General features: G+C 39.6%; 1 protein-coding gene across 1 annotated transcript in view; it reads right to left on the reverse strand.

Annotated features, from left to right (window-relative positions):
• The window catches only part of LOC123318238 (ryanodine receptor), a 31,821-nt gene extending 16,997 nt beyond the window's left edge, over window positions 1-14,824 (reverse strand). Inside the window, exons 1-36 of the mRNA XM_044904857.1 lie at window positions 14,602-14,824; window positions 14,134-14,209; window positions 13,960-14,064; window positions 13,550-13,648; window positions 12,785-12,799; window positions 12,150-12,227; window positions 11,955-12,073; window positions 11,834-11,903; window positions 11,557-11,750; window positions 11,316-11,498; window positions 10,881-11,222; window positions 10,701-10,825; window positions 10,440-10,631; window positions 10,212-10,381; window positions 9,912-10,102; window positions 9,720-9,860; window positions 9,510-9,661; window positions 9,307-9,448; window positions 8,810-9,229; window positions 8,512-8,752; window positions 8,088-8,450; window positions 7,754-7,853; window positions 5,704-5,902; window positions 5,399-5,623; window positions 3,310-3,581; window positions 2,942-3,249; window positions 2,749-2,875; window positions 2,536-2,686; window positions 2,281-2,455; window positions 2,033-2,230; window positions 1,402-1,760; window positions 1,202-1,339; window positions 971-1,123; window positions 518-912; window positions 328-464; window positions 35-246 (exon numbers count right to left, since the gene is read on the reverse strand). Of these exons, the coding sequence (XP_044760792.1) occupies window positions 35-246; window positions 328-464; window positions 518-912; window positions 971-1,123; window positions 1,202-1,339; window positions 1,402-1,760; window positions 2,033-2,230; window positions 2,281-2,455; window positions 2,536-2,686; window positions 2,749-2,875; window positions 2,942-3,249; window positions 3,310-3,581; window positions 5,399-5,623; window positions 5,704-5,902; window positions 7,754-7,853; window positions 8,088-8,450; window positions 8,512-8,752; window positions 8,810-9,229; window positions 9,307-9,448; window positions 9,510-9,661; window positions 9,720-9,860; window positions 9,912-10,102; window positions 10,212-10,381; window positions 10,440-10,631; window positions 10,701-10,825; window positions 10,881-11,222; window positions 11,316-11,498; window positions 11,557-11,750; window positions 11,834-11,903; window positions 11,955-12,073; window positions 12,150-12,227; window positions 12,785-12,799; window positions 13,550-13,648; window positions 13,960-14,064; window positions 14,134-14,187 (6,545 nt within the window). The 5' untranslated portion in view covers window positions 14,188-14,209; window positions 14,602-14,824. The remainder of the gene's footprint in view (window positions 1-34; window positions 247-327; window positions 465-517; window positions 913-970; window positions 1,124-1,201; window positions 1,340-1,401; window positions 1,761-2,032; window positions 2,231-2,280; window positions 2,456-2,535; window positions 2,687-2,748; window positions 2,876-2,941; window positions 3,250-3,309; window positions 3,582-5,398; window positions 5,624-5,703; window positions 5,903-7,753; window positions 7,854-8,087; window positions 8,451-8,511; window positions 8,753-8,809; window positions 9,230-9,306; window positions 9,449-9,509; window positions 9,662-9,719; window positions 9,861-9,911; window positions 10,103-10,211; window positions 10,382-10,439; window positions 10,632-10,700; window positions 10,826-10,880; window positions 11,223-11,315; window positions 11,499-11,556; window positions 11,751-11,833; window positions 11,904-11,954; window positions 12,074-12,149; window positions 12,228-12,784; window positions 12,800-13,549; window positions 13,649-13,959; window positions 14,065-14,133; window positions 14,210-14,601) is intronic.
• Window positions 14,825-14,926: the final 102 nt, after the last annotated feature.

Here is a 14,926-nt window from a genome sequence, read left to right on the forward strand (position 1 = left end):
TTTAAGCCTCGAGGATTTAACTCCAGTAATATACCTGAACATTTGCTGTACTAGCTGGGGAGTTTCAATTTGGGACTCCTCGGCCCACTTGACAATAGTGGCTATGAGCACCTTCCTGAATATCTCTTCTGGAGTCTTCTTCTCGGGTTCGGGTTCTGGCTTCGGCTCTTCTTCCAATTCCTTAACAGCGTTTATCAGATTATAGAGTTTCTTCATGGGTCCAGGTCTGATAACTTCTTCCGGAATCTAAAAAAGATACAGAATGAGTCTTTCTCGATGTTGAATATTGTAACTCACTTCCTAACAGGAGAAACATTATTTTATTACCTCTTCTATGGGTTCGGCTTGTAACGCCTGCAGGGACACATGAGCCATGAGGATATCGTGGAATTCCTTCATCCTGTCTGAGAGCTCATCACCCAATGGACAATTTTCTTTATCTTCCTCTTCGATATTTTTGAAACCTTCAAAAATAAAAGACATTAGGAAAAAGGGATGAGAACCAACTAAATCTCACCTAAAATAGCGTTCATCTGTTCCTTTGGAGGACACCTAAACTCCTTCGTTTTCTTGGCAGCTACAGCTGACGGGAGGTCAGATTGCTTGATTTCGACGTAACGTCTCAGCTGATCGCTCTGTATCTCTCCGACGAAATCCGTGCTGAAAGCTATGATGGCTTCCACCCTGTGTCTCAGCTGGATGTCGCAGAGATGATGCAACAAATAGCACATTTGTAATTTGGCACCTTCGGCCATCTTCATCGAGAGTAGACCTTTGGAGTGTTCGTTTTTGCCTTCTCTGTCGAAGGCTGGGTCCCAAGTTTCCGGGTCTATCATGATGAGTAGCTTGTTCACGTCTTCGTCTCTCAGCATGCCGACTAGTAGAAGACGATCTACCAATTTTAGCAGAGGCCTGGTTGCAATGAACTATGGATTAACATTTGAGTTTTAGAATAATATTTTACACTTACAAGAAGAGGTTTTCGTTCGATCCCCCTATTGGATCTCTGTTGTGTACTTGATTTATATCGACTGCTTCTGCGAGGGCTGTCATAACATAATCTCTCACCACGTCCAGAGGGAAAAATGGTGAATACAGTTTCTTTATATCTTCTATAACATCTCTGGAAATAAGATCAAGTTTAAATTACAACCAAAAGAGGCAATAGGCACAGTTTTTGATTAAATCCTAAAAAACTTACGTTATATTCGTCATATTCATCACTGGTTGCACCGACTCCATTTTCAACTTGCATAAACTGTTTCCCATTTCACTTTCCTCATATAGATCCTTCAAGTCTTGACCAATAGGAATGACGTACTCGTTCTTGCAGACCTCCCTAATGAGGAAAATAAATGAACATAAAGACGTCTCCATCTTGAAATTTCTCTGAAAACTCACATAGTTGTTGCTGCAGATTCCAGATGAACGGCGATCAGAAGATCGTAAAACCCTTGTCGCAGAGGCCCGCTCATGTACTCCGCCTTTATGGCGTATAGCAACTGCTTCTGATCGACGTGTTTGCAGAGCACATGCGCGGCCCTATAATTGCTCTGATAACAGAGCGCCGCGTAGAGAGTGAGAGTGTGCGCGTGGAAACTCAGCAACTTATCCACCTCTATCAGCTCCAAGATGTCTATACACCTGTCCTCCTCGGGTATGTGCAGGGCGAGCATAGAAATAGCGTCCTCGCACAGCATCGACCAACCACGAATATCCGACAGTTTTAAGGCGTGGACTTGGAGACTTTGGTTGGGTACCTATGGAGACATGCTTAGTTGATGATGAATGCTTTTCTGTGATCCCTTGCATAGATAATGGCACTCTAAACTGTCAAAATCGTCGGTTGTCGTTAGTTACTCTAGGATAGGCAAAGTGTTTCTTAGAACCGGTGTGTGTCAAAGTTTGACTGTCAATGGCAACCAACGATTTAGACAATTCGCTGTCTGTGTTATTGAATTTCCTCTGAACCAAAAATGTTCCGACAGATAATTTTTACAAATATCAACAATATGTTAACAGAGGAGATTACCCGAGCCCACTGATTAGGTTTGAGACACTGGACTTTCAGCCTTGGTGGAAATTGTGGTGTGACGTGCTTCCCGCTGTTCTGCAAAACGGCGGAGGAAAGCGGTAGGGTTGTTAGAGTCCTACCTAGCTCGATCTGGAGGACCTCTTTGCTAGTGGCCTCCACAAATATCGCCGGAAATAGCTTGGTTTCTGGCTCCATCTACGAGTGACCGAATTATTGGAGCTCGGTTAGGAAAGAGCACCACTTACCCTGAAAATGTGAGATGTGGGTTTCCCTTCGCAGGTGAAAGTAATGACTCCGGTAGCGACATCTAGAAAACAACCAACAAACATGCCCTGGGACGCGCCTTTACCTGAAGCGTCTTGAGAAACTTCGTTATACAGCTCATCGGCGCGCACCATGTAACAGGCATGTCGGTCAACGCTGAAATCATAACATTCTGCATGGCATGAAGAAAAATTGGGTCCTCAAAAGGTGTCTTGGGGTACTCCGCATATACTCACCAATCGATAATCCGGTTGTAATCATCGGTTAAGATCACCGATGACTTCAACACTTGGCTCTGGTTGAAATCCAATGAGTGCAAGTGATACTGAGTGGTTACCCAACCAACGTAAACATGAGATGGGTCTTGTCCGGGAAATATACGTACACCTTTCGAAAGAGGACGAAAAAAAAATGAGAAACGTTTCGATTGATGGGATGAAAGAATTTACCGTAAAAGTATTCATTTATGAGTTTCAAACACTCCGCGTCGTATATGTCGTTGCCGTAGACCTCTATTCCGGAGGTCTGAGGGATGGATAACTGTTTCTGTTGGCCCCCGGTTGAGTGAAGGTCGCTCTGGAAGAAAAGGAAGGTAAACAATTAGCATACTGACGAAATAATTCATTATTATCGATAAAGCACCTGAGAGTTCTTTATGGTGGGGCTTCTTTGTAGTTTAGGCGAAGCGTTTGCCTGCCCTGGCGAGTGACCACCCTGTGGAGTCCTGGTAGGTGGCGACAGATTGTTCGGCATGCCGCCTATTTCCAAGTCGGGAGTTTTCGACTTCTTCCTCTCGGTTCTATCGCCGCTGGAAGTACCTCTCTTCTTCGAGAAGAACCTGAAGGGTGACCTCCCACGCTTCTTCCTATCATCGAATTTATCCTGATTCGTCGGCGATATGTCGTTGTACCTCTGCAGATCGACCTCGCTACCAATCCTCCTCGAATCGACTGTAATTTCAAAAATTAGGCCGGTTTATTGGGATGTGAAAAGTTGTTGAAGTTGCTCACTTCCATTCTCCGGTCCGTTCCTAGTGAGGGACGTTTTGCGAGGCGGTCTTGAGGGAGATTTCATCGATTTGTTGGTGTTTCCCGATTTCATGACCTCGTCAGATTCTACGGCTTCCTCGTAGTTTCGATGGAGACCTTTGAGGTCGCTTATCGAAAAGCCACTCTTCATGATTTGCTCGATATGCGCCGGAGTTATTTGCTGTTCGGCTTCTGTCCTCAGCTTGTGCTGTCTCATTTTTATCTCCTGCCATCTTCTTTTCTTCTCATCTTCTCTGCAAAGTGATAAAGATGACTAACGTTTTCAGGAATATACACTGCTCAAAAAAATTAACGCACATTATGGAAATCTCATATTTATTCTATAACTGAAGGTGTTCACAATGATAAGTATTTTTGAATGTATTGGCTGCTCCATTCTAAAATCAGTTGTTCTCGATCAATTCTAGTGATCAATAGTTTTTCTTTCATTTTATTTTCTACACTCGATCGCTATGCAACGTGAAACACGCAATTTGACCCAAGAAGAATGTGCCCAAGCGGTAGTTTTGCGAGAAGAAGGGTGGACATACACAAGAATTGCAGAAAGGTTTGGAGTTTCCCATACAAGTGTGTCCAGAATGTTGCAGCGATTCAGGGAGACAGGTATGAATGTCCGAAGACCAGGACAGGGTAGACCACGGGTAACAACTGCCATTCAAGAACGTTACTTGAGAGTTTCTTCCTTGAGACAACGGTTTGCAACCGCTCGCCTCTTTCAAATTCAGCTTGAGCAAACTCATGAGGTCCAGCTCTTACCCCAGCCCATCGAAGGGCGCGTTTGGATTTTGCGCGAGAGCATATCCATTGGGAAGAGGCCGATTGGGAAAGAGTTCTCTTCACAGATGAGTCTAGATTCTGCCTCTACCATCATTGTGATCGACGTTCCCTTGTATACAGACGTCCACATGAAAGATATGCTCAGTGCAATTTCCTGAATACTACTGGTTTTGGGGGAGGATCGATTATGGTATGGGGTGGAATATCTTTGACTGCTCGCACAGACCTAGTGGTCGTTGATAATGGAGCTATGAGTGCTGATATGTATATAAGGAACATTCTTGAAGAGCATGTAGTGCCATTTGCCCCATACATTGGTGAAAATTTCATTTTTATGGACGATAATGCCAGACCCTATCGTGCGCGCATCGTTCAGGAGTACCTTGAAGAGGTTGAAGTATCTCGAATGGAATGGCCAGCAAGAAGTCCAGATCTCAGTCCGATTGAGCAGGTTTGGGACAACCTCAATAGAAGGCTGAGAAGTTCAGAAAATCATCCAGCTACTCTTAAAGACTTAGGAATCCAACTCGGAGAAATCTGGGAAGGATTAGATTCTAACATTTTAAGATCACTCATTTTGAGTATGAACCGTCATTGCCGAGCTGTAATTAACGCAAGGGTTGGAAATACCAAGTATTAAATCACTTATCAGCATTTCAGTATTTTGAAAATTGTTCATTTCTCTTCTTTTACATAAGATTCGGTGAAATCCTGAATTTTTCTTCCATTTAATGTGTCTTGTTTCGTTCAAAACCTTCCCGAGAGAACATAAAAAATAAGTTATGAAGTCAATGTAGAGTTAACTTTCATTAAAATTGAGATTTTCAGAATGTGCGTGAATTTTTTTGCGCAGTGTAGATACAACTATTGATATGGATCACGTTCAAATTTTAATTGGTAAATGATAATGCCCACCCTCACCACAGTCGCCTAGTTAATGCTATTGAAAGGATGGTATGGCCAGCTAGTTTTCCAGACATGAATTGCATTGAGCATGTCTGGACAGAGATGTCTAGACCACTGTCCTACCAAAGAACAACCGATTGATTTTACGGAGCAGCTTTCTAACGCTTTACTGGGTGTTTTGACCAATTTGTTACAGAATTTGCCTCGTGATGCCTTCATCAGGGACCAACCTATTACTAGCTTTACCGAGACAATTTTCTCTTCATTTATTTTGTTTTTCTTGGCATTCAAACCAAGAATTTCACTTATTTCTAATTAAAAATTGATGATTCCTACCAATTGTTGAGCAGTGTATTCATTTACTCACGTAATGAACTCTGGATGACAGGTGACGGGCAGACTCAACCTGAGAAACTCCCAATTGGCCTTTTCCATCGTCTCGAACGTATTGTGGCTGATTTTGAGACCCGGAGGGCTGTCGGAGCCGGCAAGAATCCTTGTGACGTCAATTTTGGTATCTTGATAGTCTTCGGTATTTTCGAAAATGGGCTGATCCTTGGTATACCAGTAAGTGACTTTTCTATTCATATTCCTGCGAGGAAAACGAGCAAAGTTCAGAACCACATAGAATTATCATATATATATATATATATATATATCTCGTGTACTTACACGCAAAATGGCTCGTATCCCTCTTGCAACCCACACATCGTGAAGTATTTCAACTGGGTCACATCTTGACCGAAACACAGTTTGGCCTTCTGACCGACCCCTAGCGTGAAAGCCGGTACGAAGTTCTCACCCTGTACATCTGCGAAAGTCGTTTCACCTCCCAGAGCATCCATTAAAAGTTCACCGTTGAGTGAAAAACCTATTCAAAGAGTTTCGGTGTAATACGATACGACAAGATTGAGCCACTACATCATACGTTTCTCTGATGGAATCATTTTTTTCCTATTTGAATTCTTCGAGATGAGGTATATTCTGTAGTGGCAATTTCATTTTAAACACCATGCAGTAGGAAAAGTTTAAAACATGTCATAATTTTTTATTTGAGCATGCGAATGTGAAATGATTAAACGAAACTAAGAGCAAACTAAACAAAGTTAAGGGGAAAGTAAAATCATGCTTGAAAAACCAAAGGATCACAATACTTTATAGGTGATCAAATTCAGTCAAACTTGAGAATTATCTTCGATAGAATATGTACAAGAGATAAGAGAATATGTACAAAAACACCAATATTATAAAGTGTGTATAAACTGCATAAAAGGGATAAAAAGTGCAAGAACAGTGGTTCAAAGATCACTTTTGAGCAGATAACCATTTCTGATCAAACAGAGTTGAATGATATCAATGTAAAAAATAGACAACTGAATAGTTTTCCTTAAATGTCTCTTAAATTTGATGTAAAACAATTCTTGAAGAATATGCCACATACTATATCCTGGTCAAGTGTTGATAAGTTCAGTAATTGCTTTACCGAATAGAAAGTATACTTATGGAGCTTATATTATCGATGGAACTTAGAGAACATCAAAAATTGATTTACATCCAACCCCGACATTATTGGAAAACCCCCCGAATCAATGCTCACTCCCCAACACCACTCATAAAACTCTTGTTGAGCTGCTCCAGGTCCATTAAAAAACTGTTATTGATACAACTGAAGCGTAAGCGATCCAAATTACAAAAGCGACTTCAATAAAATCTCCATAAAATTTCTTACTGATGGTGTGATCGATAAGATCAAGAAAAACCCCAACGACATCACCCACTTGCCACTGTTTTCCAAACGATTCAGCTGCATTACAATACACCTTTTCCTCCTGTTGAAACAATTAATGGAGCGATGAGAAAGACTCGCAACTCTTTGTTATTTCGTTTTAAACGGGGTGAGTTAAGCAGGTAAAACCAAGGACAACACTAGGAATCAGATACCACCATTGGTCACATATCAAAATACGAGACTGAATTCTTAAACTGCTCATCAAAAGTTGAAGATATTGAGTGTTAATTTATGTTTCACTCTCAAAACTCCAAATTTCCTTGTAGATTTTTTCAGTTCAGAATAATAAAATTTCAACATACAAAATGTATTTGCAAGAGTATAAAATTTGAACTGGAATTCGTAGATCACGAATATGCAATGAGTTTTTTGTTAGATCAGTATTTTGCGAAATAAATCACATTTAATAGAAAATTTCTGAAAAAACTGGTCAACTTTTGAGGAGCTATAGCAGCCAGAAAAAAAGCACTAGACATAAGCTGATTTGTTTGGTGATAGATTGGTTCTCTGCGAATAGAAAAAACCACATTTCATCCATCTAAAGCTAACAGTTTAGTTATTATGATTTTTTCCGATAATCTCGAATTTTACTGATATAAAGTTGCTATACCTGTGGCATTTCGAGGACAAACAAGTTGTTACTCTTTCTCTAGGACATCGATTTGAAAAACGGTTTTCTACTGGCGTTATGGCATGCGGACCCTCACTTCTGAGTCTTTGAAGATGAAGAATGGCAAAGTTTCGTGAGAGTGAAAGTGATATCACCCTTCAGCCAAAATTTAATGAGCATCAATATTTAATATTTAATAAGCAACAATATTCTCAACTTTGGACAAGCAGTTTATTGAAATATTAAAATTCGATCTTATGGGATATGTGAGATCACCAAAATGGTAACACCTGATTTATCGCCTTTGTAACCATACAACTTACTGATATTATTATCGAATAAATCTAAAAAGCACCCCACAACATCACCAACTGTGTATTTAAGGCCAAACGGTTCGCACAATCCACCATGCCATTTTTTCATCTGATAAAAGACGAAAATAAGCCTAGTAGCGCGAACACAAATCAACATCACTATTCTGAATAAGCAAACTATATGTTTTTTCGTATCCATGTAATTTTTGTAACGGCTAAGTGTAGAGGCTATCAAAAAACTTTCAATTACTTACATCCATTCATATCTTATTCATTTTCAACATAGTTGTGTATCAATTGAAAATTTTCTAGTGAGCCTGATCGAAAAATTAACCAAACTTACGTTATATCCGTCGAATGCCCAAGTGTTCTCATCCGAACCGATCATACGTCCGGGTGCGCAGTCGGCTTTCGCCCAACCAACGCGCATGGGTCCGGTGGTGAGGATCTCGAACTCGAAGTACCATTTACCCGAAGACACCCCGTAGGTACGCTCGGCTCTGTACGTCCTAAAGGCGGACTGACGTAGACGACTTGCCTCGGCCAGCAGCGTCTCCTGTTGTTCGCCGGTGGGTGGATCTAGGTTATAACCGTAGACCAGCAGGGTTCTGACAGTTTCAGAGGCTGTATCCCTATTCGCCTTTTTGATCGCGTCGTCTACTTTGCTGTACGGGACAAGATGTGGGCTACGCATCATCTCGGAATCCTGTGGATCATTTTAACAGTCAAATTCATGTGTTTTTTTTTTTTGAGTGGAATAAACTCGCCTCATTTAGACCGTAAGTCCATCCCTGCTGAATCCTCTCTTTGGCCCACAGATTGTGGGTGTTCTCAGCCAGCTGATCGACCAATTCCTCCAGTTTGGGGGTTAAAGTGATGGCGCTCAAGTCCAATGGGGCTGGTTTGTATCCGTTGGACTGCATAAACGGTTCGTTTGGAAGACGTACGGTTTTGATCCTAGATGGAGGTTTATCCATGGTTATATAATAGCCCAAAGCTATTATAGTTCTGAAAAGAGAAAAGTTATAAGTACTCCACCACGAAATTTCGAACTTAATATCTCACTTCAAGGTTTGAACGGCCAATTGCGAATCGTATCGTTTTTCTGCCGGTGGCAGTTTATCGAAATGCACCAAACATGGGTGTATATGTCTCATGTCGTCCCTGTACTCCCCCCACTGCCAGCCGGATTCGATTTTGTTCATGGCCCACATTTCGTGGATGTTTTCCGCCAGTTTGTCCTTGATCGACTCGACATAACTGGTTAGGGATACCATGGAAGTGTCTACAGGGTTGGGAACGAAAGCTGTGTCGTCCTCGACGAGTAGAGGTCCGGCCAATACGGTCTTATTCATGTTGCCGAAGTAAAAACACGGTTCCAGCATGAGGACCTGCTGGGGTAGGAGGCTCTCTACAAGGGGCGAAAAGTCATCCGGTGGCGCGTACTTCAGTTTTCCTTGATCTCCACCGAGAAGGAAACGGCAACTGGAAAAATATTAGGAAATTACGCAACTGTATTCACCCTGTATATCATCATGCAACAGATTTTTTTTCCTGTGTACCTCAATTTAGAAGAACAACTGATCACAGGAAAGAACATTCCATCTAAGTTGAAATCTCTGAAGCTGCCTCTGATTGGTACTCCATTAAATGTAAAAGTAATTATTGGCACAGTCAGATCTAAGGCACAGCCAACAACATCATCTGAAATAAATAGATAGAAAATAATCATATGTCATCAAGACAAAAGTACTCAAGTACTCACTCTTCCTTATGTATGGTTCTGCACTCTTGTTCCTAACTTGTGTGCTTCTTCCTCCTGTCCACAAAAACGCACCGTCAAAACCGAACGAATACAGATCATCCCCCACCCCGTTTCCTCCCCACTTTTCACCGCCACCTGGATAAGGCACGTACCTGAAAAAAATTAAAAACTATGCAATCCTCGACATCATCGAAATGTCCTCTCATTTACCCTTTGGAATTGGCCCATCCTATGCGCAGATGCGGCAACATGTGACTTGTTTGCTCCAAGTGATCCACAGTTACTTCGAAATACCATTTTTGGTATATGGCACTACCTTCCACCCTTCCTACGAAAATATTAGGGCGGACGCTGAAAATTAAACGTTACTCTCATGGTATCTTTTTGAGAGCTCATTCTCACCTAGCTACGTGATCTACTAATTGAGTCTGTAGGAGTAGATTTTTACCAGGCAACAAATAATCACAGATGTTGTTTTGCGAGCTTCTCACCGCCACTCCATTACCCACGCAAAGTGAACACAGGACATCGAGAACTTTCGGATCTCTACCATGTTTTTCCAAGAGGGATATGATCACTTTTATGTGCTCATCCTATAGACGGGGAAATATTTCAAATAAAATAGGATATTATGCAGCTATGACTGAAACGTTTGAACTGTCCCCAAGCTCATAGAGCTTATTATATATATTTCTAACTCACCCGCATCATATTCAACGCTTCTGGTGAATCTATAAGGACACAATGGAGTACATCCAACATTCCAGTACCTTCACCAGACGCTTGTGATCCTAACCTAGAGAAAAGCCAATTCAACCTGTTTGAATTGGCGAATTGTGCGCAGTTGGTGTGATTTCCTTTGATGATAGCAGCTGAAAGCATTAGGATAATAAAAATCGATCCATCATATTGGTTCGAGCTTCTCCTTACCTAAGAGCTGGTAGAGATAACCAGAAATCATTTCCCAATTGTGATCCCCAGCCAATGCAGACAAGAAACCTTGAGAGGTGATTATGTTTATTTTATCGATGGCTTCCAGAATCAAATTGAGTATGCCTTCTTCTTGGAAGAGATCTTGACGATTCCTCAATGCTCTCAATTTGTTTTGTTTCTCTTCATGTTCTATCATAGCAAATAATATGATTGAATATTAGTCTATCTAATCGATTGAACACATTTGATTTTACGTACCTATGTCATCTGCAGGCTGAGCGAAATAATTGATCAAATCCTCAAGGCACATCACCATCTCATTCAAGTTAACCGTTTGGAAGAACAGCGAATGTCTCCTATTCAGTTGCAAAGTTTCCAATCCACTGAAAATTAACATATTGAGTTCTCTGTTCCGCCCAATTCACTTTGGTCACTCACTTGATGAATTGGGTGAAAAGGGAACTACACTTCCTTATAACTCTAGCAGTTCTTGATTCTTCCTCCTGACTCCTGCTGAAATCTAGCCCATCGTCCATCTTACCTTCTTCATGTAGCACCGCCTGTTTTTCCTCCACCTTTCCAAGACCCTTCTTCTTGGTCTCGTAACTCTTGTAAGATAGCCATAAGTTACTTTCAGAATGTTGTACGATAACTGTGGAGTCACCGTATTTGATGATTGGGGAGCCTATGACCTCCAAATCTTTGTCTTCTAAAACTACTTTTTGGTCGTCCTTCTCCTGGCGAAGACAGAAGGCTGTTAGTGCAGTTGTGGCTTCCTCCCTGAAAATAAAAGAAATTTTCCATAATCAAATGGATAGTCAACAGACTTGTTGGTGACCTAAACTGACCTAAACTGATCAATGATATTCTTACCTACTGACAAGGCAAAGTTCATTGTTTTCCTTGACAGCGAGGTACCGCCCAGTTGTCAAGTGCCTTATTCTCATTGGATGATACCAATTTATGAAGCCGCCAGCCCACTTAGTCCTGGCTAGTTCTAACCTCCAAAGTGATCTGGCTTGTGACATGACACTCCCTCCCTCATACACTACAATGCTGAAAATTGATTATATTGAATGATTAGCAAACTTTATATTCAATGGAAAAGGTTTACTTTTGTTCGGTGCTCCATGTGGATGGAATTGTTAGGCACTCATCGCCTCCATGGAAGAATCTTAAGACATCCCCCCCAAAGACATAGCCAACACATTTCATCTTCGAAATACCAGTTCCGTAAGGTTGTACAGACCAATGGGTCACGTGGAAACTTGCATTAACGACAGATTTATCGTTTTCTTTTGTTGTATGCTGCAAAAAAATTATAAACCGATTCATAACTTGTCTTCAGTTTGATAAGTGTCTTATGAATCTTTTCTCATCAACCAACTAACCAAATATCTCTCTGTTGCGACAGAAACCAAGATTACGTCGTCACCAACGCGTACTTTCTCACCCTCAGACCTAAAATGATTTATTTTAATATTCCTTTTCGAATAAGACGAACAAATTTACCTCTGTTTGCTAGCAGGATGAACAGTCCACCAACAAGCTTCACCTTGACTATGCTCTTGTAAACCCACATCGAAGGCAAGCTTATCATTACTTGAACTAGTTGACAAACATGCAAGATACTGAAAAAACGAGTATATTCAATTAGCATTGTAAAAATAGGGTTTCAAATTAAAGATTCATAAGTTAAATCCTTACCATATCGCTGTTCTGATGCCTGAGCAAAATGGCATTACCATAAAGCAGAGTTCTGTGCCCAGATCCAGTTCCTTTACCCTGCAAAATGAGTTTCGGATCAAACGCGAATCGCTTTTAGAACAAGACAAAAATCGATATGCATAAAACGGAATTCTTCAACATTTAGTTCAACTTTAAAAATTTGTGCGCCATCAAAATTTTCAAACAGGACGTGTTAAATTTCTCTCAACAGCGTTCTACAGTAATTTTTGTGTACGGCCCAGATGAAGCTTCTCAAAATCATGAAATCAATATATCTATACGAATATATCCAGTTCAAGATTCACAGGGAGAGGATTTTGTTATACTGCAGTAAGCCCAAAGTTAGTTCGCCTCTGACTGTGATTCATATGGATGATTATCTTTCAAGGAAATAAAAAAAATCAAATGTTCATTATAAAAGAGTATCAGTAATTAATCATGAAAGTATCGGTCATCGATTAACTAACTTTGGGAGTATGCCAGTTATTTGCAGATATGTAGTCCAAATAAGCACAATAATTACAATTGTTTTACAAAGTCAGGTGTGTTGTTGTTAGATGGTTAGAATAAAATATAATAAATGATACAATATACTTCGATTCCGTTCTACTTACTACATTCTCCTGTGCCTGAAATGCAAAAATTAAGCAGGTGAAACAGAGGACAAACAAGAGGAAATCGAAAATGAACATTTTATACGGAAAAATAATAGATAACAAGCATTTATGATGATCGTCAATACAGGCTGTCATCAAAATTGCATAGCGCGGTTTATAGATTTTCTCGAAACAATTTGGAAATTGTTATTTGTTACTGTTGGATTAAGCAAGGAACGAAAAATTCGTTTTATTTACATAGAATGATTATTCTGATTGCTTGTAATACATATTATAATGAAAAAAATTAAAAATATATACACGTTTGTGAAGAAACTAGCACATTTTGACGAAGCCTGTTATTTAATCATTGAAAATGCCTTCGTCTTTCTCAATTTGCAGGTGAGAATAGAAAAATCGAGAGAGAGGAGAGAAAAAAATATTGTTGGTTAACATTAATGATTCACTGCATTAAGGTGTCAGTATACAAGACTAATTAATTGAAGTAATAACAGGTTAGTGTGATATGAATGCAAAATGTGCATTGTGTTTGTGTACCGGTTGCATATCGTCAATATATCAAAAGAACAATCTAACCCAAATAACATAAAAGGTAGTATAGTGCAAAAAAATCTTGAATATCAAAAATTCCGAAATTATTTCGCATGAAAGATATGCGGTAAATATGAGGTTTGTGTTTCAATCGCAAATAAGTAGATTTATAATTTATAACATTTTCAATATATATACCTTCGATTTTCATCTTATAATTACATATCATACCGTTTCATTTGCAGCAGCTGTTACTAACTCTTGTAAAGCACGAACTGATAGGGCTTGTTCAATTACGCAAACGCACTGAGAAAGATCAGGAGGTATATTCTGAAAAACAAAAATTATAAGAACTATAAACGTATCCAAATTTATATAAAAGAAAGATAAAACAACTCCCAACAATAAACGAGCAGAAGCTACAATAATATATAATAATTATAAACGATATTCAGAAGCATAACAAAACAATGCTATTGAAAAAGCTGGATATTATGAAAAAAAATTTTTGTCGGTGTATCAATTGATAAAAAATAAGAAAAATGTTTGATTTAAAGTTGTGCGAATACATGAATAAAATAACCCTGTATAAAACCCCATCTACGCCTATGGTATTCTAAGATATTGCCAAGTTCACTTACTTTATCTGCTATATTCTCTAAAAAACAATGTCGATTGCCAAATCCATCAGCAGCTAGGCAAACACGCTCCCCTGTGGCTGTGCAAGACAGGCAGACCATATCTTCCTACAATAAATTTGGTTTTCTCACAATTTCACTCTATTAACCTCAAAATATTAAAAACCCAATACTTACGGTCCTAAGGAATGATACATCATCCTGCTCGGAACCTCCTTCTGTCTCGGCCATATTTGAGCCTCAGTTTTGAAGCCTTTAATAAAATATTCGTACATAAAATTCCCTCATTTCCCAATAAAATTACCGCAACAGAATGCGCCAATATTTGAAAATTTATCTTCATTCACGTGACCTCATGTTGCCAGATGTTCTAATTGCACAAGTTGGTTTTGAAAGGAAATTTTTATTAATTGGTTCAAATTATCGATGAAATGAATAATTAGATGTTTTTTATCGTGAACTTGAATTTGAACGGATAAGATTTAAGGTTATATCTTGATTTGGTCCTGATGTTTTGGGCATGTGGCAACATCTTGCACGGAGCACTTCGCAATGGAGTATTTTGTATTGATTTCGTTCTCTCAGAATACGGTCACTTCCATGAATCTGAATTTCAGGTGATATGAATCTTGCTTATATACTTACTTTCAATCAAAGCGGATTAATTTCTCCTTTACATAAATACTTTCACGTTCGTTTTAGACGCCGCATACCTCGAATATCTGATGTCGCACCAGTTTCTCCCAACTGTTGAAAAAATATCGAACGTACAAAACGAACCCTTATTTCGTTAAAAACCTACTTTCTGGGGGGATAACTGATGAATTTTTGATTCCACACACAGCGACAATATTTCGTAAACGGAGCTGAGAAAATACTCTAAATATACCTAACTACCGGATTCAGGGGGAGATATTTATAGAAACAAGCCGAAATAAAATTGGACCCAAGTTAGCTTTATTTCTACACG

The sequence above is a fragment of the Coccinella septempunctata genome, chromosome 1 (genome assembly GCF_907165205.1).
Source record: "Coccinella septempunctata chromosome 1, icCocSept1.1, whole genome shotgun sequence".
NCBI lineage: Eukaryota > Metazoa > Arthropoda > Insecta > Coleoptera > Coccinellidae > Coccinella > Coccinella septempunctata.